Raw genomic sequence first — 24,825 nt, 5'->3', positions numbered from 1 at the left:
TGTCCGGGCTGGGGGGAAGACAAACTCGGTTTTGGAGAGGTTCAGTTTAAGGAAGTGGAGCGACATCCAGTCTGTCGCTCAGCAGGTGTGTGATTCGGGCGGAGACCAAGGGGGTGAGGTGGGGGGTTGAGAGATAGATTTGTGTGTCGTCGGCATAGAGGCGGTAGTTGAAGCCGTGAGAGTGTATGAGTTGGCCAAGGGAGGAGGTGTAGATGGAGAAGAGAAGGGGCCCGAGGACAGAGCCTTGAGGGACCCAAACAGAGAAGGGGAGTGAGAGGGAGGTGGTAGCATTATAGGTAACGCTGAAAGAGCGTTGTGACAGGTAGGATGAGAGCCAGGAGAGAGCAGAATCTCTGAGGTCGAGGGAGTGTAGTTTTTTGAGGAGGAGGGGGTGGTCGACTGTGTCGAAGGCCGCAGAGAGGTCAAGGAGTAGGAGCACTGAATAGTGGCCATTAGCTTTGGCGGTTAGCAGGTCGTTGGAGAGTTTGAGTAAGGCAGTTTCGGTGGAGTGTAGGGGACGGTATATGTGGAATTACACCCCCAAAATACATTCTGCTACTTCTACCGAGTATGGGGATACCACATGTGTGAGACTTTTTTTTGGAGGCTAGCCAAATACAGGAGCCTGAAATCCAAAGACCACTTTGAAAGCTTGAAGGTGCGTAACTTCCTCATTTCACTTCTTCAATACCTATCACAGTTTCGAAAGCCCAGACATGCCAGGATAGCACCAACTCCCCCCCCCCCCCCCCCCCCCCAAATGACCCCTTTCTGTAACGTAGATACCCCAAGGAATTTTAAAAGAGGCATGATGAGTATTTTGCAGATCTCATTTTTTCTCACAAGGTTTTGAAATTAAAGAATAGAAAAAAAAAATTTTTTTTTCTTTTTTTTTTTTTTTTTTTTCCAATATATTGTAGCAACAAATGAGATCTGCAAAATACTTATCATGCTTCTTATCAAATTCCCTGGGTTGTCTACTTTCCAAAAAGGGGTCATTTGGGGGGGTTTGGTGCTATCCTGGCTTTTCAGGGCCTCCGAAACTATGATAGGTAGTCAGGAAGTGTAATGAGAAAATAAAGCCCTTTAAAAGCCTGAAGGTGCTTATTGGATTTTGGGGTCCTGTACTTGGCTAGACTGCCAAAATGTCTCTCACATGTGGTACCCCCATACTCGGGAGAAGTAGCAGAATGTATTTTGGGGAGTAATTCCACATATACCCATGACATGTGGGAGCAATAAATCATTTAAGTGACAATTTTGTGTTAAAAAAAAAATTGTCATTTTCCAAAAACTTGTGGTAAAAAATAAATTCTTCTATTGATTCAACATGCCTCTCTGCAAATAGCTTGGGGTGTCTACTTTCCAAAAAGGGGTAGTTTTGAGGGGTGGGGGAGTTTTATGCCCAGCATTAGAAGTTTATGCCACACATCATTCACTCTTCTAACCACCTGAAGATCAAGCCTTTTCTGACACTTTTTTGTTCACATGAAAAAAAATCTGTATTTTTTGCTAGGAAATTAATTTAAACCCCTAAACATTGTATATTTTTTCAAAGCAGACACCCTAGTGAATAAAATGGTGGGTACTACAATTTTTATGGCACATTAGTACTCGCCAGCTATTCCCCTTTGTTTGGAGAGAGAGAGAGAATTAAAATATCTTGGTATAAAATTGACGGTATCTATAAAAGAAAATATATATAGATTAAATTACATTCCACTATTAAATGATATTAAGGATGAAATAAAGAAATTAAGATGGGGATCTCAATCATTGATCGGAGGGATAAATTTGATAAAAATGGTGATTGTTCCAAACATTTTATATAAATTTCAAATGATGTCAATTAAACTACCCGAGGTATACTTTAGTATGATTAAAAAAATCCTGACAAGATTTATCTGGAGGAATAAGAAACCTAGAATTAGTTATGATATTCTAAGAGACAAAGAGGCGGTTTGGGTGTACCAGACATAAAAAGATACTATAATTCAGTAATATTGGCAAGGATTTTTGACTGGACACAGCGCTCAGGGAACAAGCTGGGCAATAATAGAAAAAACAATAGGTTGTATGGATCTATGTAGAAATATTTGGTTACCTCCTCCGTACCGTGGGTTAGCAGACAACACAAGTTTACTTACACGTAATGTATTAAGAGTTTGGGATGCTCTACACAAACAAATGGGATGGGAATTTAATTCCCGGTTAATGCTCCTTGGGTACATAGTTTTTCCCTCCAGGCAAAGAAAGTATCACAGGTAAGTGGATAAAGAAGAAAGAAGTACAATTAAGAGATAATGAAGGGAGGGGAAATATGTTCACTTAGGGAACTGGAAAGTAAGAGGGAAATATTCACAAGAATGGATGTATGGCGCTACTTTCAGTTGAAACACTTTATAGGGAATCTCCAAAAACCACTAAGAAAAAAAGGATGGGAACCCCTTCGAGCACTTATTAGGAACAGGAAGAGATGGGAAGCATGGGACTTCTAAAATATATAAGATAAGATACTCACAGGTTTAAGTAAGGATATAAGGCCACTATATATAGAAAAATGGGAGAGGGATTTAGGAGTAATGATGAGAAAAAACAAGAGAAAATGTATAGTTTAATTCACGGAAATGTAAAGATGGAGGTAGAAATGAACTATAAAATTTTGACAAGATGGTACATCACACCGAGTGTTGCACATAGGATAAGTGAAAATAATTCACCTTTTATGTTGGCGGGGATGTGGAAATAGAGGCACAATGTTTCACCTGTGGTGGGAGTGTCATAAAATACAAGAGTACTGGGGAGGTATAGTACAGTTAATACAGGAAATAACGGAGGTCCGTGTTTCAAAGGAACCAGAGATTTGTCTTTTTTATGACTCAGCGCTCTCAGTAAAAAAAAAATACAAAATCAGATTAGTGTACTATTTGAATGCCATGAAGGGTTTGATACGCAAAATTTGGAAGAAACAACAAGCACTGAGAGTAAAGGATTGGATAGAAAGGGTGGAGAGGACTTACAATTTGGAGGAACTCTACCACCTGGAGGAAGATAGGATGGAGATTTTCTGTAAAAGATGGGAAAAGTGGGAAGAATTTATACTTCAATATTTTTATTGAAAAATTGGTATACATTGGTATACACAGAATAGAAACAATTTCCACCTACATGGTGAAATGGTATGCATAAACATATTTTTTTTCATGTGCCTATATGTTCTGTGAATATTAGTCAATGACATTATATTCAGAGAACACCATCCCCACCAGGTAGCAAACGTTCCATCAGTAATTGAACAAAGGCATTAGAAATTTTACCAACTGTATGAAAACCAATTCAGGAAGAAAAAGGATTACGTATAGAGAAATCAAAAGAAAAGATCTAGGATGAGACAGAAAAGAGGGGGGAGAAGGGGAGAGAGGAAAAAAAAGGGGGGGGGGGAGAGAGCGAGAGGGTCAGCCGCAGTACTATTAAGTAATAGAGATATATCTGATCCATTGTTCCCACGTCACCTCAAATCTAGAAACCTCATTATTGATAATGCTTGTAAATTTATAGTTTACCATTATCCAATTAAGTTTTTGTTTAACCCCGTCTAGTGGAATCAGTGATTGTCTCCAACTTCTAGCTATTGTAATGCGTGCCGCCAGTAAGAGGTAAAGAATTAATTTAGTCGATTTTTTTGGGAACGTCAGCGGGTAGCAAATGAAATAAGGCCACTTCCGGTGATCTACGAATATTAATTCCTGTTACTGAATAAATTAAACATTCGGATCCAAAACCTATTCACTACCAGACATTTCCACCAGAAATGGAACATGGTGCCCTCTTGTCTGCAGTGTCGGAAGCAACTAGGTGATACTGAAGGGTACATTTTAGCAAGGCATGTAAGAACCAGATACCAGCAAAGTAGCTTTTATAGTTAGATTCGATAAGAGCAGTATTAATCGAAATCTTTTGATAAAGTATGGGCCGCATTCCTCCAAGTATCCAGGTCTAGTGAGCTATTCAGATCCCTTTCGCATTGAGTCATATAAGATAACTTAGTGAGCGGATCAACAAGGGAAGCATAGATAATGGACAAACGACCCCTCATCATCCCTGTTGCCCCACAGGAGACCTCGAAAGGAGTGAGTGTGCAAGGGTCTACGATTAATTTGAGTTTGCTAGAGATAAATGAGATAAGTTGATAGCGAAACAATTCCCCGGGAGGCATCTGATACTTTGTCAAAAAACACTGGAGAGAACGAGGACGAAATCCATCCAGGTAGTCTCCGATACGGAGTAAACCCTTATTCATCCACCATTGGAACACAGATGGTGATAAACCAGGAATAAACTTGGGATTTCAAAAAATTGGAGCTAGTGGGGTATGTGGGGAGAAGAAAGGTTTGCGAGCCCGCCATCTATCCCACACCCTTAACGAATAACACAACGTAGGACGACTGGGGAGTCGCATGAGAACACCAATAGCATAAGAATGGCAAGATAAGGCCTCAGTGCCAACCCACTGGGGGACGTAACCCCTTGCTGTAGTGCAAGATAACTGTGCTATCTGAGCTGCCTGAAAATAGGCCAGGAGATTAGGAAGTCCCAAACTGCCATGCTAGGACGTTTTACCCTCCAGATGAATCTAGAGACTGCAGCTTGTAATAGTAACAGTTCCCGTTTGGGAACCATTATTGGTAACGTCCTAAAGCAGTACAATAGTCTCGGTAAAAAGGTCATTTTTAATAGTTAATTTTGCCAAACCAGGAAAGTGGAAGATCCTGCCATTCCAGTAAGTCAGATTTGAGTAGTTTGAAGAGCGGGAGATAATTGGTCTTACAGTCAGGTCCATAAATATTGGGACATCGACACAATTCTAACATTTTTGGCTCTATGCACCACCACAATGGATTTGAAATGAAACGAACAAGATGTGCTTTAACTGCAGACTGTCAGCTTTAATTTGAGGGTATTTACATACAAATCAGGTGAACGGTGTAGGAATTACAACAGTTTGGATATGTGCCTCCCACTTGTTAAGGGAACAAAAGTAATGGGACAGAATAATAATCATAAATCAAACATTCACTTTTTAATACTTGGTTGCAAATCCTTTGCAGTCAATTACAGCCTGAAATCTGGAACGCATAGACATTACCAGACGCTGGGTTTCATCCGTGGTGATGCTCTGCCAGGCCTCTACTGCAACTGTCTTCAGTTCCTGCTTGTTCTTGGGGCATTTTCCCTTCAGTTTTGTCTTCAGCAAGTGAAATGCATGCTCAATCGGATTCAGGTCAGGTGATTGACTTGGCCATTGCATAACATTCCACTTCTTTCCCTTAAAAAACTCTTTGGTTGCTTTTGCAGTATGCTTTGGGTCATTGTCCATCTGCACTGTGAAGCGGCGTCCAATGAGTTCTGAAGCATTTGGCTGAATATGAGCAGATAATATTGCCCGAAACACTTCAGAATTCATCCTGCTGCTTTTGTCAGCAGTCACATCATCAATAAATACAAGAGAACCAGTTCCATTGGCAGCCATACATGCCCACGCCATGACACTACCACCACCATGCTTCACTGATGAGGTGGTATGCTTATGATCATGAGCAGTTCCTTTCCTTCTCCATACTCTTCTCTTCCCATCACTCTGGTACAAGTTGATCTTGGTCTCATCTCTCCATAGGATGTTGTTCCAGAACTGTGAAGGCTTTTGTACATGTCATTTGGCAAACTCTAATCTGGCCTTCCTGTTTTTGAGGCTCACCAATGGTTTACATCTTGTGGTGAACCCTCTGTATTCACTCTGGTGAAGTCTTCTCTTGATTGTTGACTTTGACACACATACAGCTACCTCCTGGAGAGTGTTCTTGATCTGGCCAACTGTTGTGAAGAGTGTTTTCTTCACCAGGGAAAGAATTCTTCGGTCATCCACCACAGTTGTTGTTCCGTGGTCTTCCGGGTCTTTTGGTGTTGCTGAGCTCACCGGTGCTTTCCTTCTTTTTAAGAATTTTCCAAACAGTTGTTTTGGCCATGCCTAATGTTTTTGCTATCTCTCTGATGGGTTTGTTTTTTGTTTTTTCAGCCTAATGATGGCTTGCTTCACTGATAGTGACAGCTCTTTGGATCTCATCTTGAGAGTTGACGGCAACAGATTCCAAATGCAAATAGCACACTTGAAATGAACTCTGGACCTTTTATCTGCTCATTGTAATTGGGATAATGAGGGAATAACACACACCTGGCCATGGAACAGCTGAAAATCCAATTGTCCCATTACTTTTGGTCCCTTAACAAGTGGGAGGCACATATGCAAACTGTTGTAATTCCTACACCGTTCACCTGATTTGGATGTAAATACCCTCAAATTAAAGCTGACAGTCTGCAGTTAAAGCACATCTTATTCGTTTCATTTCAAATTCATTGTGCTGGTGTATAGAGCCAAAAATGTTAGAATTGTGTTGATGTCCCAATATTTATGGACCTGACTGTATATAAGGACGAAATAGATTTCGTGAGGTGGATCCCCAAATAGGGGAGATAACGAGGGGCCCACTGGATGAATTATCCTGGAGGCGATGAACCTCCGAGTCAGGTAACGAGATATTTAAGGCAATTGTTTTAGAGGAATTAAGCGTAAGACCAGAGGCCTCAGAGAAACAATGAAACAGGTGGAGGAGACCGGGTAAATAAGTTCAAGGATTAGATAGATACATAAGGACATCATCAGCAAATAGGGCGCATTTATGGTCCCGTTGACCGCAGCGGATGCCCGAGATGGTGGGATCAGAGCAGATGGCAATCGCAAGTGGTTCCATTGCCAGAGCAAATAGTAGTGGAGAAAGAGGACATCCCTGTCTACTACCTCGCTCTATCAAAAGGGAGGCTGATTTATGTCCGCGAATGGAGACTTGAGCTGAAGGGTTAGAATATAGGGCCCGTAGTAATGTCGTGAAATAAGGGCCAAACTTACCTAACATCTGAAATAAATAGTCCCAAGATAGACTGTCAAACACTTTATGAATATCTAATGTTAACAATAAGATTTCCCTCTGTGAGGATTTGTCCCAATTGGATTGTATGGCTGACAGCAAGGCTAAAGTCCAACGAATTTGGTCTGATGTTTGTCGACCGCTGATGAATCCTGACTGATCATCATGAATATACAGGGCCAAAAATTTATGGAGGCGTAAGGCCAGGATTTTAGTAAGAATCTTTAGATCACAATTAATTAAGGAGATAGGCCGATAGTTAGAGACTATAGAAGCGTCCTTGTGGGGTTTGGGGATGACACTGATGAATGCCTTGTTTTCGTCAGGGAGCACCAGTCCCCCATCCCGTAGATAATTAAAATAATGAGCCATATGGGGAATCAGGATATCAGGAAAAACTACAATAGTTATGAGGAAGACCATCTGGTCCTGGGGATTTATGAGGGGCAAGAGATTTCAAAGCACTTCTAATCTCTTCGCACGAGAGAGGCCGTTCCATCGACTCCCTATGGGCCTCCTGGAGAAAGGGAAGAGGAACAGAGCTCAAAAAGGTGTCGAGAGACGAAGAAGCACCCCGAGGCGAGCTATATAGTTCCGTGTAAAACAAATTAAATTTTTGGATAATCTTTCTAGGATCTTGAGATAAAGTTCCGTTATCCAATCTGAGTTTAGGGAGAGCCGTTTAGGAATGTCTGGGAGTCAACTTGCATGCCAATAAGGTGCCAGGTCTATCCCTCCAAGTAAAAAATTTATGGTTAGACCAGTGGTTCTCAACCTTTCTAATGCCGCGACCCCTTAATACAGTTCCTCATGTTGTGGTGACCCCCAACCACAAAATTATTTTCGTTGCTACTTCATAACTGTAATTTTGCAGTGGGAGGAGTAGTGCCACGTCATTGGTGTCAGTGGGAGGAATAGTGTCCCATCACTGATGTCAATGGGAAGAATAGTACCCCATCCCTGGTGTCAGTGGTAGGAATAGTGCCCCATCCTTGGTGTCAGTGGGAGGAATAGTGCCCCATCATTGGTGTCAGTGGGAGGAATAGTGCCCCATCATTGGTGTCAGTGGGAGGAATAGTGCCCCATCATTGGTGTCAGTGGGAGGAATAGTGTCCCATCACTGATGTCAATGGGAAGAATAGTACCCCATCCCTGGTGTCAGTGGTAGGAATAGTGCCCCATCCTTGGTGTCAGTGGGAGGAATAGTGCCCCATCATTGGTGTCAGTGGGAGGAATAGTGCCCCATCATTGGTGTCAGTGGGAGGAATAGTGCCCCATCATTGGTGTCAGTGGGAGGAATAGTGCCCCATCTTTGGTGTCGGTGGGGGGAGGAATAGTGCCCCATCGTTGGTGTCAGTGGGAGGAATAGTGCCCCATCATTGGTGTCAGTGGGGGGAGGAATAGTGCCCCATCATTGGTGTCAGTGGGGGGAGGAATAGTGCCCCATCATTGGTGTCAGTGGGGGGAGGAATAGTGCCCCATCATTGGTGTCAGTGGGGGGAGGAATAGTGCCCCATCGTTGGTGTCAGTGGGGGGAGGAATAGTGCCCCATCGTTGGTATCAGTGGGGGGAGCAATAGTGCCCCAACATTGGTATCAGTGGGGGGAGCAATAGTGCCCCAACATTGGTGTCGGGGGGAGGAATAGTGCCCCATCGTTGGTGTCAGTGGGGGGAGGAATAGTGCCCCATCGTTGGTGTCAGTGGGGGGAGGAATAGTGCCCCATCGTTGGCGTCAGTGGGGGGAGGAATAGTGCCCCATCGTTGGCGTCAGTGGGGGGAGGAATAGTGCCCCATCGTTGGCGTCAGTGGGGGGAGGAATAGTGCCCCATCTTTGGTGTCGGTGGGGGGAGGAATAGTGCCCCATCGTTGGTGTCAGTGGGAGGAATAGTGCCCCATCATTGGTGTCAGTGGGGGGAGGAATAGTGCCCCATCATTGGTGTCAGTGGGGGGAGGAATAGTGCCCCATCATTGGTGTCAGTGGGGGGAGGAATAGTGCCCCATCATTGGTGTCAGTGGGGGGAGGAATAGTGCCCCATCATTGGTGTCAGTGGGGGGAGGAATAGTGCCCCATCGTTGGTGTCAGTGGGGGGAGGAATAGTGCCCCATCGTTGGTGTCAGTGGGGGGAGGAATAGTGCCCCATCGTTGGTGTCAGTGGGGGGAGGAATAGTGCCCCATCGTTGGTGTCAGTGGGGGGAGGAATAGTGCCCCATCGTTGGTGTCAGTGGGGGGAGGAATAGTGCCCCATCGTTGGTGTCAGTGGGGGGAGGAATAGTGCCCCATCGTTGGTGTCAGTGGGGGGAGGAATAGTGCCCCATCGTTGGTGTCAGTGGGGGGAGGAATAGTGCCCCATCGTTGGTATCAGTGGGGGGAGCAATAGTGCCCCAACATTGGTGTCGGGGGGAGCAATAGTGCCCCAACATTGGTGTCGGGGGGAGGAATAGTGCCCCATCTTTGGTGTCGGTGGGGGGAGGAATAGTGCCCCATCGTTGGTATTAGTGACACCAATGATGGGGCACTATTCCTCCCACTGACACCAATGATACTTACCTTGCTGACCCCTGCTCCAGCCTGGGCTCGCTCGCTCCCTCCCTCTCCCATGGTACAGACACTTACCGGTCAGATGTCTTCCTTCTCCGGCCGCTCTCCTCCTCTTCACTCGCTCGATCTTCGCGGTGCTGCTCGGCTCCTCCTCTCCAAGCTCCACCTCCTCGCCGGTGATTGGCCGCCTGTGTGCCTCTCCTGAGCTACAGTTCCGGCGGCCAATCACCGGCGAGGATTGGTCCCGGGGGTGTGTGCAGATGACAGGGATGGCAAGTCATCCCGCCCACACCTGGAGACGGATAGAGGAGCGGTGTTTCGGTTCCTAAGGCCATCGGAAATATGTGTTTTCCGATGGTCTTAGGCGACCCCTGTGAAAGTGTTGTTTGACCCCCAAAGGGGTCGCAACCCCCAGGTTGAGAACCGCTGGGTTAGACCATCGTAGCTGTTTGTCAGCAGTGGTAGTAAGACATAGATTTGGCTCCAATCAGGTCTGATTTGAGTTTAAGCAGCAAATCCGGACTGGGATTTTGCTTATGCTGGGCAACCAAGTCCGTATATGATTGAGTTTTGGTGGCTAGTAGGTTGTTTCGGGCTTTGTTTAATTCGTGAGCAGAGTTGAATAATAAACCCCCTAACCGAGTTCTTATGGGCTGCTCAATTAATGGCTGGGTTCGTATCCTCTGCTTTATTAAGTTCAAAGTACATTTGTAAGTGTGAGGAGATGTCCTGACAATAGGAGGAGTTACCCAAAATAGATTCATTAAGGCGCCAGTAATAAGCAGTCTTACCAAGCATCCAGGATAACAATGTTATAGAAATCGGGTTGTGGTCGGACCAAGGCGTGGAGAGGATTTTAGCAGTGAGGAGTCTGGGGAGTGAGTGTGTATGAAGAAATATTATGGTCATTGCGAGAATAACAATTATGAGCCCTAGAATAATGGGAATAATCTCGAGAAGTTGGATTAGCTTCTCTCCAAGCATTGAAAAAAGTCCTAATGATACAGTAGCTGGGCCAGTTTACGGCTCTGCCTAGAAGGGGGCTGAAGTATGGTGGTTCGGGAATGATCCGAAATCTGATCCAATGCTAAATTAGTCACCGGCCAGAATAACATTGCCTTTGAATTCCTTAGCCATAGAGCTCAAGGATTGAAAAAATTCCACCTGGTTGGTAATTGGAGTATAGTAGATTAAAAGAGTGAGTAAGTGTGTCGTCCCCCCCCCCCCCCCCCCCCCCAAGTGGCCTTTCACCAGAAGATACCGCCCCTTCCTGTCCCAGATAATTTTAGATTCGGTAAACGACAAACGGCGAGACAAGCTAAGGGCAACCCCCCCGTTTTTTTCTCTGTAGCATTAGCAAAATAACAGACAGGATAATCTTTATGAACATATTGTGGGGTGAATGAAAGGGGAAAATGTGTCTCCTGCAGAGCAACTATGTCCGCCCCAAAAGAGCGGTATGGATTAAAGGCCTTTATGCGTTTGGAGGGGGAATTGAGCCCCTGAACGTTGTGAGAAAGTAGACGAATAGCTCCACTATTAGACCGTAGGGAAGACATAATCGACAATTAAGGAACTATGTAAGATGGGAACCATCCAGTGGTAGTATACAAGATAATATAGTATAAGCAAATCAAACTTTATATCAGTAATAGCAGAGCTATAGCCCTGCAATGGAATGGATCTACCCAGAGAAAACAACTCAGGGAGTCTTCCAATCGAGGAGGGTGCATAGACGCACACTCCCCGGCACCAACAATAACCCATCAATAACATGTCAAATAGTAGTAAACAAAAAAGTCAGTGGACGAAATCAGTGGACGGATGTGAGGTAACCCCAAGGTCCCCCCCCCGCCAATCCTCCCACAACATCTGAGCAGCGGTAACCAATGTTCCCAAGGAACCACTGAGAATCCACCACCTATCGAGATCACATAAGAAAACTCACAAAAATATGTTCGCTCAAGAAGTCTTCCGAGGTGATTTCCGTGACCCCGTCTTCCTAAAATTTGGAGCAGTCCAGAATGGTGAAAGCGGTGGAGGTCGAGAAGCTGATCTTGCTGGGGAGTGGGATGTAGGACTACGGGAGATAATGCCCAATTGAAGTAACAATTCCTCGCCATCCTGGAATGTAGAGAACCCATAAGGCTTTCCATTAAAATTGAATTGTAGGCAAAAAGGGTAGGCTCATTGATACCAGATATCCTTATGCACTAAGTGGGAAAGTAGTGGCTTAAGAGATCGCCATTTCTGGATGGTGGTCGGAGAGACATCAGCAAAAATTTGTATCTTATGCCCTGAAAACTCCAGGTCCGGACTCTCCCTACTATACTTCATAACTGCTTCCTTGACCCGAAAAAAGTGAGGCTTTACGATGATATCCCTAGGAGGCCCACCTTGTCTAGGGGGGGATCAATGCTCTATGGATACGATCAATGTCAGTATGAAGATCATCGATATCAGGTAATGCAGACCATATGAGCGTTTGTACGCAGCTAGTGAGCTCTTTAACTGATTCAGGGAGTCCTCGAATGCGGAAATTGTAGTGCCTAGTCAGATTTTCCAAATCATCAATTTTAGAGTAAGCTTCCTCCAAGCGATCTTGCAAGTTGGTAAACATATTAGAATTTTGGGATACTCTATGGACTGTCGCATCAACTTTAGACTCGATACTGTCCAGGCATTGGCCCAAATCCTGACAATCCTGTTTAAGGTCAGCTGCCAATTTTGAAGTAGCTCTATCCAGTTCGCGTTGCAGTAAATCAGCGAACCGAGCTATTAGGGTTGCATCACCTGAGTATTTTGGTGGATCTGGAAGGATTGCTGGCGAGCGAGCAGGGCTATCATCTTCAGGCTCTGGGCCACTATTCTGGCTAGAGAAGATTGCCGCTATCTCACTATTCAATGGTGAGGAGGCAGGGGAATCGTGGCCTAGTGAGCAGTCCGAAGCCTGGGACTTGAGTAGTGCAGGGCTGGAAGGTGATGGGGGGCCGCCGAGAGTCACTCACCCCAGTAGGCAAAGCTGCAGTGGTCCAGTCCTGGCCAGTGATGGAGGTAGAGCCCGATTTTCACCCTCTGCTGATAAAGCAGCACCTCTCCCTCAGAGGAGGTGGCAGGGGCCGCAGACACCAGGCCGGGCGCCATCTTGAATCCTTTTCTACCAGCAGGGATCGACAACTGGGAGCCTTTGCGGCTTCTCCCCGCCGTCCGCCCTGGCATGATTCGGGGACCCCGGGGTCCGGTCAAGTTCCGGGGAGAGTTCCGGGAGCAGCGGGGGTTCGATGCCCGTGTATGGGCTACTATTGGCGCCGGGGGTGTGCGGAGCTAGTGTCGGGACATGTGGTCCGACTGGTCGTGCATGCGCACTCCTGAAAAGTGGGAAGAATTTAAAAGGTCAAATTCATACCTGGAATATATGTACTAGGGAAAAGAAGTCATGGAGGATAAAAATATTGAATTAAAAAAGTAGTATTCTTTTAGGATAAATAGAACGAGTAGGAAAGAAATCAATCAGGTCTGCTGGGGAGGTATGGGGAAGGGAGAGGGGGGGAAAAAGGAAACCAAGAGTAATGTCAATGTTTTGATATATTGTTAGATAAATATGAGTATCATAGTATGGTGGTTTTGTTAGCTTTTGTATATGGAAAATGGTATTTTGAAAATTTATAATAAAATATTTGAGTTTAAAAATTTAAAAATCTTTTAGTGTGGAAACAAATTTTTTTTTTTTTATTAATGAGGGCAGATTTGCATTGGCTGAATGGCTTAACGCTTTTTGAAAAGTTGTTGTATTTAAAATGTTAATTATTGCTGATACAAATTTTAAGATTAAAAAATACATGACGCAAAGTATTTTTGGTATTTCTTTCCAGTGGGCCCTTTAAGAATTGAGTTTTCAATATCGGTCAATCTAGATGAAGTGAGGAGGACCAACCCAAATGTAAACGAAGGAGGTCAATACAAGCCAAAGGACTGCAAAGCAGTGCAGAAAGTTGCCCTCATTATTCCATTCAGAAAACGTGATGAACATCTGAAGTATTGGTTATATTACCTACACCCTATTTTACAAAGACAACAACTCAACTATGGAGTTTTTGTGATAAATCAGGTAAGCATTGTGCTTTTCTCATACTCTGAAGGATAGTGTATGAATATTATGACATAGATTTAGCAAGGTTTTTTTTTTTGTGCTTGGGGGGGGGGGGGGAATTTAGATTCTTCTAAATTCAACCAGTGTAAACTGAACTCTGACCATTCTGAAACTCAGTGCAAATGCAGAAATTATGCAGAAACCATTAAAGTACACTTGAATTTTCTCACAGCTCAGGTAATATATCGCAGTTGCTGAATTTCAAAACATACAGGATTCCAGAATTACTCCTTTATTAAAATATAGGCATGGATGTGTTACTATTTATAATTACAGTAAAACCTTGGATTGCGAGCATAATTCCTTCCGGAAACGTTCTTGTAATAAGAAATAATGGAAACTCGGATAATTCGTTCCACAACCTCTTCCTCCCAAACCATCCCCTTCTCACCTTGAAGCCTTCTTCATTTTCGATCGACATACGTGGCAGTTTACTTACAAGGTTGGTGTACAAGGACTTTGCCTTCTCGCAGATAATGTTCTCTGACACAGTATCACCTGCTAGTTGCTTCTCTTTTAACCAGACGAGAAGCAGCTTTTCTACATCTTCAGAACACGTGGCCATTGCTTTGATTCTCTGACTCCTTTTGCTGCATCTAGCCCCCTTATTTCGTCTTTAACCTCTTGCCTACTGGGCACTTATACCCCCTTCTTTACCAGGCCAATTTTCAGCTTTCAGTGCTGTCGCACTTTGACAGTTGTGCAGTCATGCAAGATTGTACCCATATGAAATTTTTATAATTTTTTTTCCTCACAAATAGAGCTTTCTTTTGGTGGTATTTAATCGCCACTGGGCGCTTTACTTTTTGCGCTATAAGCAAAAAAAGTGCCAAAAATTTGAAAATAAAAAAAGTTTTTGTTTCTATTATAACGTTTTTCAAACAGGTCATTTTTCTCCACTGATGTGCGTTGATGAGGCAGCACTGATGGGCGGCACTGACTGGCATCACTGCTGGGCATTGACTGGCGCAACTGCTGGGCACTGACTGGCACAACCACCGGGCACTGGTGGGTGGCACTGCTGGGCACTGGTGGGCGGAGCTGGTGGGTGGTGCTGCTGGGCACTGATCATCAGTGCCGATCCCTGCTCTGACAACTGCCGACAGCGTGAGGAAAGTACAGCCGAGAACCAGCAATTGCATTTCCAGGTGATCAGCGTGTCATTGGACACGGCTGATCACATGGTAAAAGGCCGCTGCGATTGGTCTTTTACCACATCACGTGATCAGCTGTGTCCGTAGGACACAGCGATCACGGAGATTGCCAGATGCGCACCCACGGTGGCGCGCAGGAGAGCGCGTTATGGGAGGACAACATATGACGCCCTCCCAGAACTGGCCGGCCGCAGTGTAGCCGTCATTCGGCTATCTGCGGTTGGCAAGTAGTTAATATTGTGCAAATCGCCGATGTAGACTTATTAGAAAATCTTGCAGTATTGGCCACTTGCATACCTCGTTCATGCTTCTCGATTTCCTTTTTAACTTCCACAGTAATCCTCTTCTTACCGCCTTCCTTTTCAACCTTCTTTTCTTTTTTTCTTCTTCATCAGGGCCATTGTTGCAGTACAGATGTTGACTATACGAGTGAGGCACGCTGACTGAGACTGGGAGACAATTACCCACAATTGCACAGAGAGAATAACCATTGGCTCAGTTGTGACGTGACACTCAGCAGACAAAGCGTGCGTACTACTCTTATAGCAAGATCTTGCTCGTTAAAATTTATTAAATTTTGCTTGTCTTGCAAAATACTCGCAGACAAAGTTACTCGCAATCCAAGGCTTTACTGTACACCGTAAATGTTGTTCGTGGCCTTTGTATTTGTACCATTGCAAGCAGTGTATGAAATACTGTGTCACTGCTATTGTATGCTTGCATTGTACATTCCCTTTCAGCATTTGAAGTCTTAGAAACTGCAAGTGTTAATTATAGATTAAAGAACAACTCTCACCAGTTTTTAAAAATATTTACTTATTCACAAAGGGGACCAAGTGCAATACAGCAATTGGTCCCCGTTTGGATCAGTGGCCCTGTTAGGGATTAAAAAGTCCCTCTTTTGCTGCCTATAGCTCCAGCCCATTTTAAAGCCAAAATATGGATGTTCCTGTGGGCATAGCTTCAGCCAGCACTAAACCCCCATCCCCTTTATAATCTGACTGTTCTTTTCTATTATGAAAGAACAATTCGTGGTTGCCTAACTAATCCATTTATAATGGTATCATTTGTCTCAGTCCCACAGCACTGATTTCCCATTCATAAAAGTGAAATATCACTTGGCACTGAGGGACTGTGCAATCCATCGGCCAGGACTGTGTATGTGTACAAACAGCTACAGATAGAGGCACGATTTCAGACTTTTTAATGAATGGCCACAAGGAATTTAAAGTGGTTCTAAAGCCTCAAGGTTTTTTTTTTTACCTTTTTTATGCATCTATGCATTAAGGTAAAAAAAAACAAAAAACCATCTGTGCCACGGAATCCTCCCTCACCCCTCTTCTTCTTACCTCAGGCTAATGTTAATCCAGTGATGTGCATGAGAGCTTTGGCTCTGCCCCTCCTCACTGGGCAGATTGACAGCAGTAGGAGCCATTGGCTCCCACTTCTATCAATCAATTCCAGTGGCGGGGGGGGGCAAGCCCCACCATCTGTGTCAATAGATGCAAACGGTGGCTCGGGATTAAGCCTGAACGAGAGCACCCATGGAAAGCGGTTTTCCATGGGGACACTGGGCAGGGGGGAGGAGCCAGGAGTGCTGACTGGGCACCTGAGAAGAGGAGGATCGGGGCTACTCTGTGCAAAACAATTGCACAGAGAAAGTAAGTATAACATGTTTATTTTAATTTTTAAAAAAGGGAAGCTTTAATATTACTTTAAAAAAAAAAAAAGAGTAGGATTTTAGGATTGTTCTGTTTTTTCCCATTATCATTCTTAAGTTATGGTTATGTTTATAATCGTTTAGGTTGCCAACCTAAATTGGCTATAATGATTTAAAGTCTGTAGATTGCACTAGGAAATAAGTTGTTACTTGCCAATAGTGTTAGGAGCCTACACATTGCCAAGTATTATTAGCACTGTAGGCACGTGAAACCATGTACAGTTATGTGCAGTAGTAAGTCAGAGGTTTAGTGGGTACCCTAATGAAATATTGCTGTGTGCTCCCATCCTTTTAATTTTGTTCTTTTCATCATTAACGTTGTGTGTTTTTCTGATGTAAATTTTACAAGGGTAGTCCCCTTCCAGTTTACTGCCATAACATTTTCACTTACAGCACCCTTTTCTTGTTACTGTGTTAAATGGGTGGAATTGATGATTGTTAGCTTTACATAAAGTGTCACCTGTGACCTTTATAAAAATCAGGTTTGGCATGAGATATAGATATATAGTTTTCTGAAATTCTGCTATCATGGTAATAAAGAGCATGTAAAAAGGGCAAGCAAACAGAGTTTGACACTGGAACAAACTATTTCAGAGTGCTCCCTTTTACTGCTTACCGCTATGGAAGATATTGTACTAAAATTGTTCACCTGTAGCCTGTCCTCCATTAAAGGACGTAGGAAGTCTTTTACCTTTTAATACAGGAGGATTGGACACTGACAGACAAAACTGTAGGCCAGCCAAGGAAAATGCCTCATATCAGCTTGCTGTTTTTACTGGTGTCCTAGGAGGATGGACGTCTTTTCTTCAGCTCTACTGATAAACCTGTTATTTGCTAGTGACTGTTTTTTCTTAGGTTTTTTTTTTTTTTTTTCCGTCAATGAAGGCTGATAGAGTTTTTTGTCTATTTGATTTGCAGCTCTCTGGCTTGGTTGTCCTTGCTCTTTGAGTACCAGGTTTAGACCCTACTAGACTGGACATTGCAGAGGCACTGTGTTCCAATGGGGTGCTTTGCAGTCTCCATTCTGGTAAATATTCGCTCTGGATCACCTTTCATGTCCAGAGTTACTGGCATTACCTCAACACTTGCCCTGTCTCTGAAGACTAACTTACTGAGTGGACTGGTAAGGTCGAGCATTGGGAGCCACCCCATTTACATAGGTCACCTTAATTTGCCATTTTTTCCATTGAAGGGGATAATACTGTGAGACTAAGAACTGACATTCAATAGGTGGAATGTAACACACATCTCTTTTCTGCCATACAGCATGGAGGAAGCATCGCCCTGCTGCTGCATCTCCTTACAAAGAGCCACATGGAACTTTTGATCCATTCCTGCTGCCTACCTGCAGTGACTTTAGCTAACCAACCCTCACCTGCTAACAACTGTCACTTTCTATTAATGGCCTATCATGATACCCTCTGTCCCATCATTGGAGTCCTCTGGGTGCTCTGCTTGGGTTTTTACCATGGGCATTCAAGATATTAATGCCCAATTCACCCAGTTTTTAACTGACGGTTTGTCACAAGCTTGTTTCTCGGCCCCTTCTGCAGATTCTGCTTGTGTGCTTAGCTCCGAGTCATCTCCCACAGAGACTTGCTTGTATGATTTTAAGTCCCTTCAGGCCTTAAATGATCAGTTTGTATACTGGAGGAATTGCAGTGTACTGCTCTTGGTCCTTACTGATATAGTGCGATATAGTGAAACTAGAGGAGTAGCCTGTTTCTTCTACCAGTTCTGTCTGACCAATCAAGACATGGCTTGACAAAGTTGGCTACAAAGTGCTCTTTAAAGAGATCTAATCGCTGCTGTGGCTGGTCCCTTGCTTATTGAAGGCAGATGAATGTAGTGGTTAACTTCCATTTGTTATGGTTTGCTAGAAGTGTCTCATCTCATTTCCTGCACGTCTGCATATATGCATAGGGCACTTTGGGTAAAGTGCTGGACTTCAAAACCTTAGTGCAAGAAGCATTTGATCCACATAGCCTTCATGAAATAATGTATCTTCAGTCTAACTCAAGGAAACTATTAGTGGCAGGAGCACCAGTTTTCCCCAATGGGAACAAAAAAAAACCCAAGGAGCAGATTGAAATGTCTTCTCCCTCTCCTGACTGTTAAGAAATGTGCCTTACGTTTCTCCACTCCCTCTACCTCCACGTTGGAACCCTGCCAAGCTTTGCACACAGTTCCTCCACAAGTTCTGGTATTCTAAGCCTACCAAATCCTCAGACAAACCTTTCTCGGCATGAAGGTGCTCCCCCACTTTCCAGAAAGAGGAGGGACCCTTGTTAATCATTTTGGTAATCTTTGTGGATACGTCGACAGCTTGCATCTCAGATACTTGCATGCAAGAGGTATCTTAGGGCTAAGAACATGAGATTTGTTACCTGCACACTCCTGGGTTTCTCACTTCCAGCTTCCTGTGTCACGGCACAGAATAACAGATCTCTATCAAGCTCTCTTGGGCCTTCTGAATCAAGGCATCATTGCCCCAGTCCCTGTGCTAGAACAGTTTTTCAGGGGTTTTACGCCAGCCTTTGCACTGTTCCCATAGCCCTAAGTGGGAATCTTGGAACTCAAAACTCTATATGTCTTCATTCAGGCCCAGACATTCTATATGGAATTCACTAAATCTCTCATTGCATCTCTTCTTTCAGGGAGACTTTCTGGCTTCTGTTGACATAAAGAATGCTTACCTTCATGTGTCCATATATCTATCGCATCAGGGATTCCTTTACTTTGCTGTGGGGTGTTGCATTACTAGTTCATGGCCCTACCTTTCAGCCTCTCACTTGCACCTCAAGTGTTCACCAAGGTGCTGGCCCCAGCGTTATTCGCTTTGTTGCACTCTTGTGGCATTGTCAGCGTGGAATATTTAGACAATCCCCTGTTTGTGTTCAGCGAACCAACTTATCATTGGAGCGTCTGGGTTCAGTCCTGGACACTGCTTAGGCCAGAATGTTCCTTTCTCAAGAAAACCTTCAGATTCTCCGGCCTCTGTTCAACCTGTCCAGGTTTGGGATTTGTATGCCCAGTTTCACTCCAGATCTCTAAAACACAGCATTCAGTCATTGTGGGAGAAATCTATGTGGTCACTGGACAGGCCGGTTCATCTGTCTTCAGGGACAGGGTTGTTTCTGTATTGTTGTTCAAGTAACTGGCTCTTGAGTCAGGGAAGTCTTATTGCCTGAGTTTTGGAGGATCCTCAAGATGAATACCAGCCTATTCAGCTTGGGAGGCGTCCTGGGCAACCTGGATAGGAGTCTTGTCTCTGTATCAACATCTTGGACGTTTTGGCGGTTTGGCCATTTCAGCAGCATTGGACCATCCTACTGGAGGGTCATTGTGTCTGCATTAAGTCCACAAAATGCCATGATGGTGACAAAATTAAGTTTTAAATGAGGAAATCAAGGTCTTGCAGCTCCGCGAGACCAGTACACCCTGATCTATGCTTCACAGGAGCTTGATGGTCAGTATTCCAGTGATTCTCAATGTTCCAGGCTGGCGCAGGCAGATGTGGTATGCTGACCTGGCAAGATTCCTGGCAGATGCACTGTGGGCTCTGCTGTATTGTCAGGATCTTCTGTTGCAAGAACCAATTTGTGATCATGCTTCATGGTCGCTGGCTTTAAAAGCATGGTTGTTGAAGCACAATTTCTGAGGGACAAGGGCATCAAAGTTTGTGACTTCAACATGGAAATTTTACATTTCACAAGGTTTACCACTAGTTGTGGAAGGCATACTTTTACTTGGAATGAATCTGTGTTCAACCTCAGGAGTTTCTCTGTGGGATAAATCTTTTCCTACTTGCAGCTAGGGCTGGACCATACATTGACAGTCAGCACTATCAAGGGCAGGTTTCTTTTTATTCAGTTTCAGAGCCTCTTGCTCATTGACTATGACCTTTTGTTTAAAGGGTCACCTCATGAACCCCCCACCCTTTTGTCCAGCAGTCTGTACAACCTGCTTCTTGTAGTCTCTGCACTTCAGAAGCCACCATCTGAACCAGTTCCACTACTCTCACCCAAACAGTAGTTTTCCTTGTAGCAAGGTAAATGTCTGATCTTGTGACCTTATCCTGCAAGGAATGGTTTTGCATTGGGACAAGGTGGTGTTGAAACCTAAGACTTCTCTTACCTAGGGTACTTTTTCACATCAACCTGAACATTGTTTTTCCATCCCTTTTGTCTAGCTTCTGTTCACCAAAAGGAAAATTTCTCCACTGTTGGTGTGGTTTGGACTGTGATAGTCCATCTCTAAGCCATTGTTTCTTTCAGCAAGACTGATTCCCTTTTTGTCCTCCTCAATGAACCCAGCTTTTTGAGTAAGTGAGAGAACCTGGAGGTGCCTGCTTTTATGGGTAAAGTTTGAGTGCACAGGTTTTCTTTAATTGATACTAAGTGAATGTATTTGTTACTTACCTGCAAGTACTCTTTATTTGCACATTTATATGTGATGCAGAAGTATAGGTGTACTCCTTATAACATACATTTTAAATCTAGTTCTGGTTAAATTCAGCCCTGGGACTGGGAGTTATACGCACAAATATAAAGACCACATCATGGTTAGTGTTGGACAGTAGTACAAAAAAAATCTTCAGACTGCATCTAATTTAGGGGTTTCCTTCATGTGCATAAATTGGCTAAAATGTGTAGGCACAAGGTGTCATTCTTTAGGCACATTGGCTGTCTGTCCAGATTATTTTGGTACTTTCCTAATTATCACAGGCTATGACTGGCCTTTGATTGCACAAAAAGTAAAGGGGTAGTTTGAAAATGAAAAATTTCCATTATAGTGTAAACCTCTCTAAATTTAGTGTCCCTAGTTTTAAGGTTTGTACTCAAATATGCTGTTTTAGGGAACATTCAAACCATTGCAGTGCATTTGCACATTTTATGCTATGTTGCATTAAGACAGTCAGTTTATTTGATTGGGCTTCTTAACACCGAAAACACACCAATAACATGCATGTACCATTTCTGGCAGTGTGCACCAACACGTGTTGGTGCTGTGCATTGCTCTTCAACACTCGTCCATCAGCATAGTGCATTCAGGTGCCATGTTGCACAGTGCCTCAACGGATGTAGTGTTAATGTGCATGTTACTGCACTGCAAAAGTGTGAACCAAGCCCTGAACCTATTGAAATTGCTAGCACCAGACCGACAATCTAATATTTATACATGCCTTTTTGCTGTTTTCATTCTAGTTCCAAATCAATACTTGACTTGTATAGTCTCTTTTCTGAAGTATGCTTGTATTGTAAATGGCTCTGTTTTCCTATAAGTCATGTCAGATGAGGGCTTTTACATATTGTGCTGGTTTTACTTGAAAAGTACAGAGAGAATTCTGTATGCTAAAAGACTGAGTATAATTCACTTGCTTTCTTTCACATGAAGACTAAACTACTAAAAATCTGTGTAGCTTTTTGTGGAGACGATTACTGTCCCTGACTCCTTTTGTAACAACTTAAGAATGCAGCAATGTAAAAATCGGTCATCTGACATTGTTCTACTTTCTTTCTTATGTTTCCTCATCTTTATTTTTTCCTATCTTTCTCTTCTGCTTCCCACTTGATTTTCCAATGTGTAGAAACGCAAATAATGAAGAAACACCAGATGAACCTCGGGCTGATGGTTTTTCTCTACTGTATACCTGAAAAATATAAACTTCAGATTGTAGTGCACATGACTGCACATTTTAACAGATTTTTTTAAATGTTGCTGCTGCTTGATTTGCATTCCTTGTTAAACAGGTATGGAACTATTGTTTTGTATTTGAAATTGTGTTCACCATAGATAAAATGTGTTGTAAAAAGTTCAGCTAGTTTGTTGATGTAAATAGTCAATTGTCTAAGAACATTGTATCCATAGAAAACATAGTCATATTTTAAATTTGCTTTCTATGGCCTAGAACATTTTTTTTTTCTATTTTTCTGTCTGATTAACAGGCAAAAACATATTTGCGGATGCAGTTCACAAAAACTGTTGAAACGTAATCCTTTGTATATTTCAATGCAGTACCTGTAGCTTTTAATGTACCCAGTGTTAACCTGTAAGTCTGTAATGTTGGTTTAAATATACACTGACACAAAAGGTAGATTTATAGTGCACTTGCTGTAGACTGGGAAAGCTCACAAATGCCTTTCATCCCCAAAGGGCGTCATTTCATAGAAACCTGTTCCGTAATTAGGGGGGGGTTTGAATCTCACTTGGGATATACAATGGCAATTATGTTGTTCTATATTTGTCCTTTTCTTTGTCATTATGGTCTGGAGAAAAACAATATCTAAGCAAATAAGACACAAAACTGGGTGCATTGGTTAGGTTTTTCTTAAAACATGTTTAGTACCCTGTGTAAATTAATGTCATGCTGGCCTCCACTATATAAAGGGAACCACTTTTAACCCCTTGACCTCCAAAAAGTTTTACTCCCTTCATGACCAGGACATTTTCTGCTGTTCAGCTCTGCACTACCTTAACTGGCAATTGCTTGGTCATGCAACACTGTACTCAAATTAAATTTATATCATTTTTTTCACACAAATAGTTTTCTTTTGGTGGTATTTGATCACCACTGTTTATTTTTTTTATTATATAAATAAACATTTTTGGGAAAAAAAAGATTTTCTACGCTCTGTTATAAAACCTATCCAATTAAAAAAAAAATCTATTTTCTTCATAAATTTAGGACAAAATGTAAAAAAATTCCGATAAGTTATAGCATCTACAAACTAGTGTGTGTGTGTGTGTGTGTGTGTGTGTCATACATACACACTGGAATTTACTGATTGATGCTATACTGGTAATGGCAGTGATCAGCGACTTATAGTGGGACTGTAATAGGTGGGCAATGTGGCACCAACAGACCCTCGTTGGGAAGTACACTGACAACAATAGTGACACTAATATAGTGATCAGATATGATGCTGTTCAGTGCAACTGTATTAATGACACTAGCAGGGAAGGGGTTAACATCAAGGGACAATCAAGAGGTTAACTGTGTGCCTAACAAGTGTAATATGTGATGCTTTTTTCTAAGATCTTTGCAGGGAGAAGAAACAGCCAGATTGCTGCTCTGTGTACAGAGTTCTATGTGTTTGTAAACCTAGAACTCTGTGCTGTGATTGGACACAACCAATCAGCAGGTCTCGGACATAAATCAGGCTGACACCTGCTGACAAAATCGCACTGTGTCCATCCACAGCGTGGTTTAGCAGGGGTTGATGTGCATGCGCTCCTCAATGCCCAGAAGCAAGCTGGCAATGTTTGTTTCTGAGTCTGCAGCTACTACCCAGTCACAGTAACTCTACTGTGACCAGGCGAGAAATGGTTAATTACCAATATGTAGAAATTTAAATATTATTACATTGTTATCCTTGTATAGCCATTGATGGATTGAAATTTTGCTGGTTCAGCTGGGACTGGCTGAGTTTTGTTCCATCTATGGGCAGGCTGGTTGTACAGAAGATGATCTCTCAATCAACTTCTTTAAAACCAGCTTGTTGTAAAATGTTTACTTCATTGGTGCCACTGGCACTGATAAGTGTGTTTTGATGATGGGGAAGCCTCCTCGCTGTTAGAATACAATAGCTCCTCGGGAGCTATTGAAATTAATCCTGTATGGCCTGCTTTACTTATGCAAAATGGATGTTTATTTTGAAGAAAATTGACTATAAAGATAAAACGTCCTGACATATGACAGTTGCTGTCATCATCCAGTTAAGTACCCAACTTTGTGCATTTGATATTTGCATGGTAGTTTTATGTAGGGGACTCCTATTTGAAACTGTTGTGCAGTAACATACTGTGTACAAAGTGTTCTGATTAGTGCTGATAAGCTACTGTATGTGTGCACTCGTTATCTTCAAGGAATTGAGCTGGTTTTTAACCAGTTAAAGTAGAACTAAATGCCAAACAATTTGTTTTTTCATTTTGGATAGCATAAGGGAGGTTACAACCCCTGCCCACATCCTGGGCAAATCACACTCGTGAACACCACATGAGAGAGTTAATGCGAGTGGCTGCAGTTAGCTGTGGGAGTGTGCAGCCTCCCATTGTTTTCAATTCAGCTGACTTCCACAGCTAGACTCGGGAACCTCTGCTTGCATTTAATTGGAGTGCGGGTGTATTCACAGGTGTTGATGCACCTAACCTGGCTGCTACTGAAACCCCCCATACTCCTCTGGCTTGGGTCTCTGAGTATTCCTAGGGAATTTGGGTTGTTCTTTTATCCCTGAAAGGTAGACAACCCCTTTTGCTTTTTAACTAAATGTCTGGTGCAA

At 43.2% G+C, this 24,825-nt stretch overlaps 1 protein-coding gene across 1 annotated transcript in view; it reads left to right on the top strand.

Moving 5' to 3' along the window:
- Positions 1-24,825, top strand: part of LOC149473601 (beta-1,4-galactosyltransferase 1-like) — a 119,652-nt gene that overhangs the window by 59,892 nt on the left and 34,935 nt on the right. Inside the window, exon 2 of the mRNA XM_089675593.1 lies at positions 13,392-13,627. Coding sequence (XP_089531719.1) covers positions 13,392-13,627 — 236 coding nt within the window. The remainder of the gene's footprint in view (positions 1-13,391; positions 13,628-24,825) is intronic.

The sequence above is a fragment of the Staurois parvus genome, unplaced genomic scaffold (assembly GCF_062004578.1).
Source record: "Staurois parvus isolate SC_StPar_1 unplaced genomic scaffold, SC_StPar_1.0 ptg000013l, whole genome shotgun sequence".
In the NCBI taxonomy this organism is placed as follows: domain Eukaryota; kingdom Metazoa; phylum Chordata; class Amphibia; order Anura; family Ranidae; genus Staurois; species Staurois parvus.
This window is presented reverse-complemented; position numbering and strand designations above follow the sequence as displayed.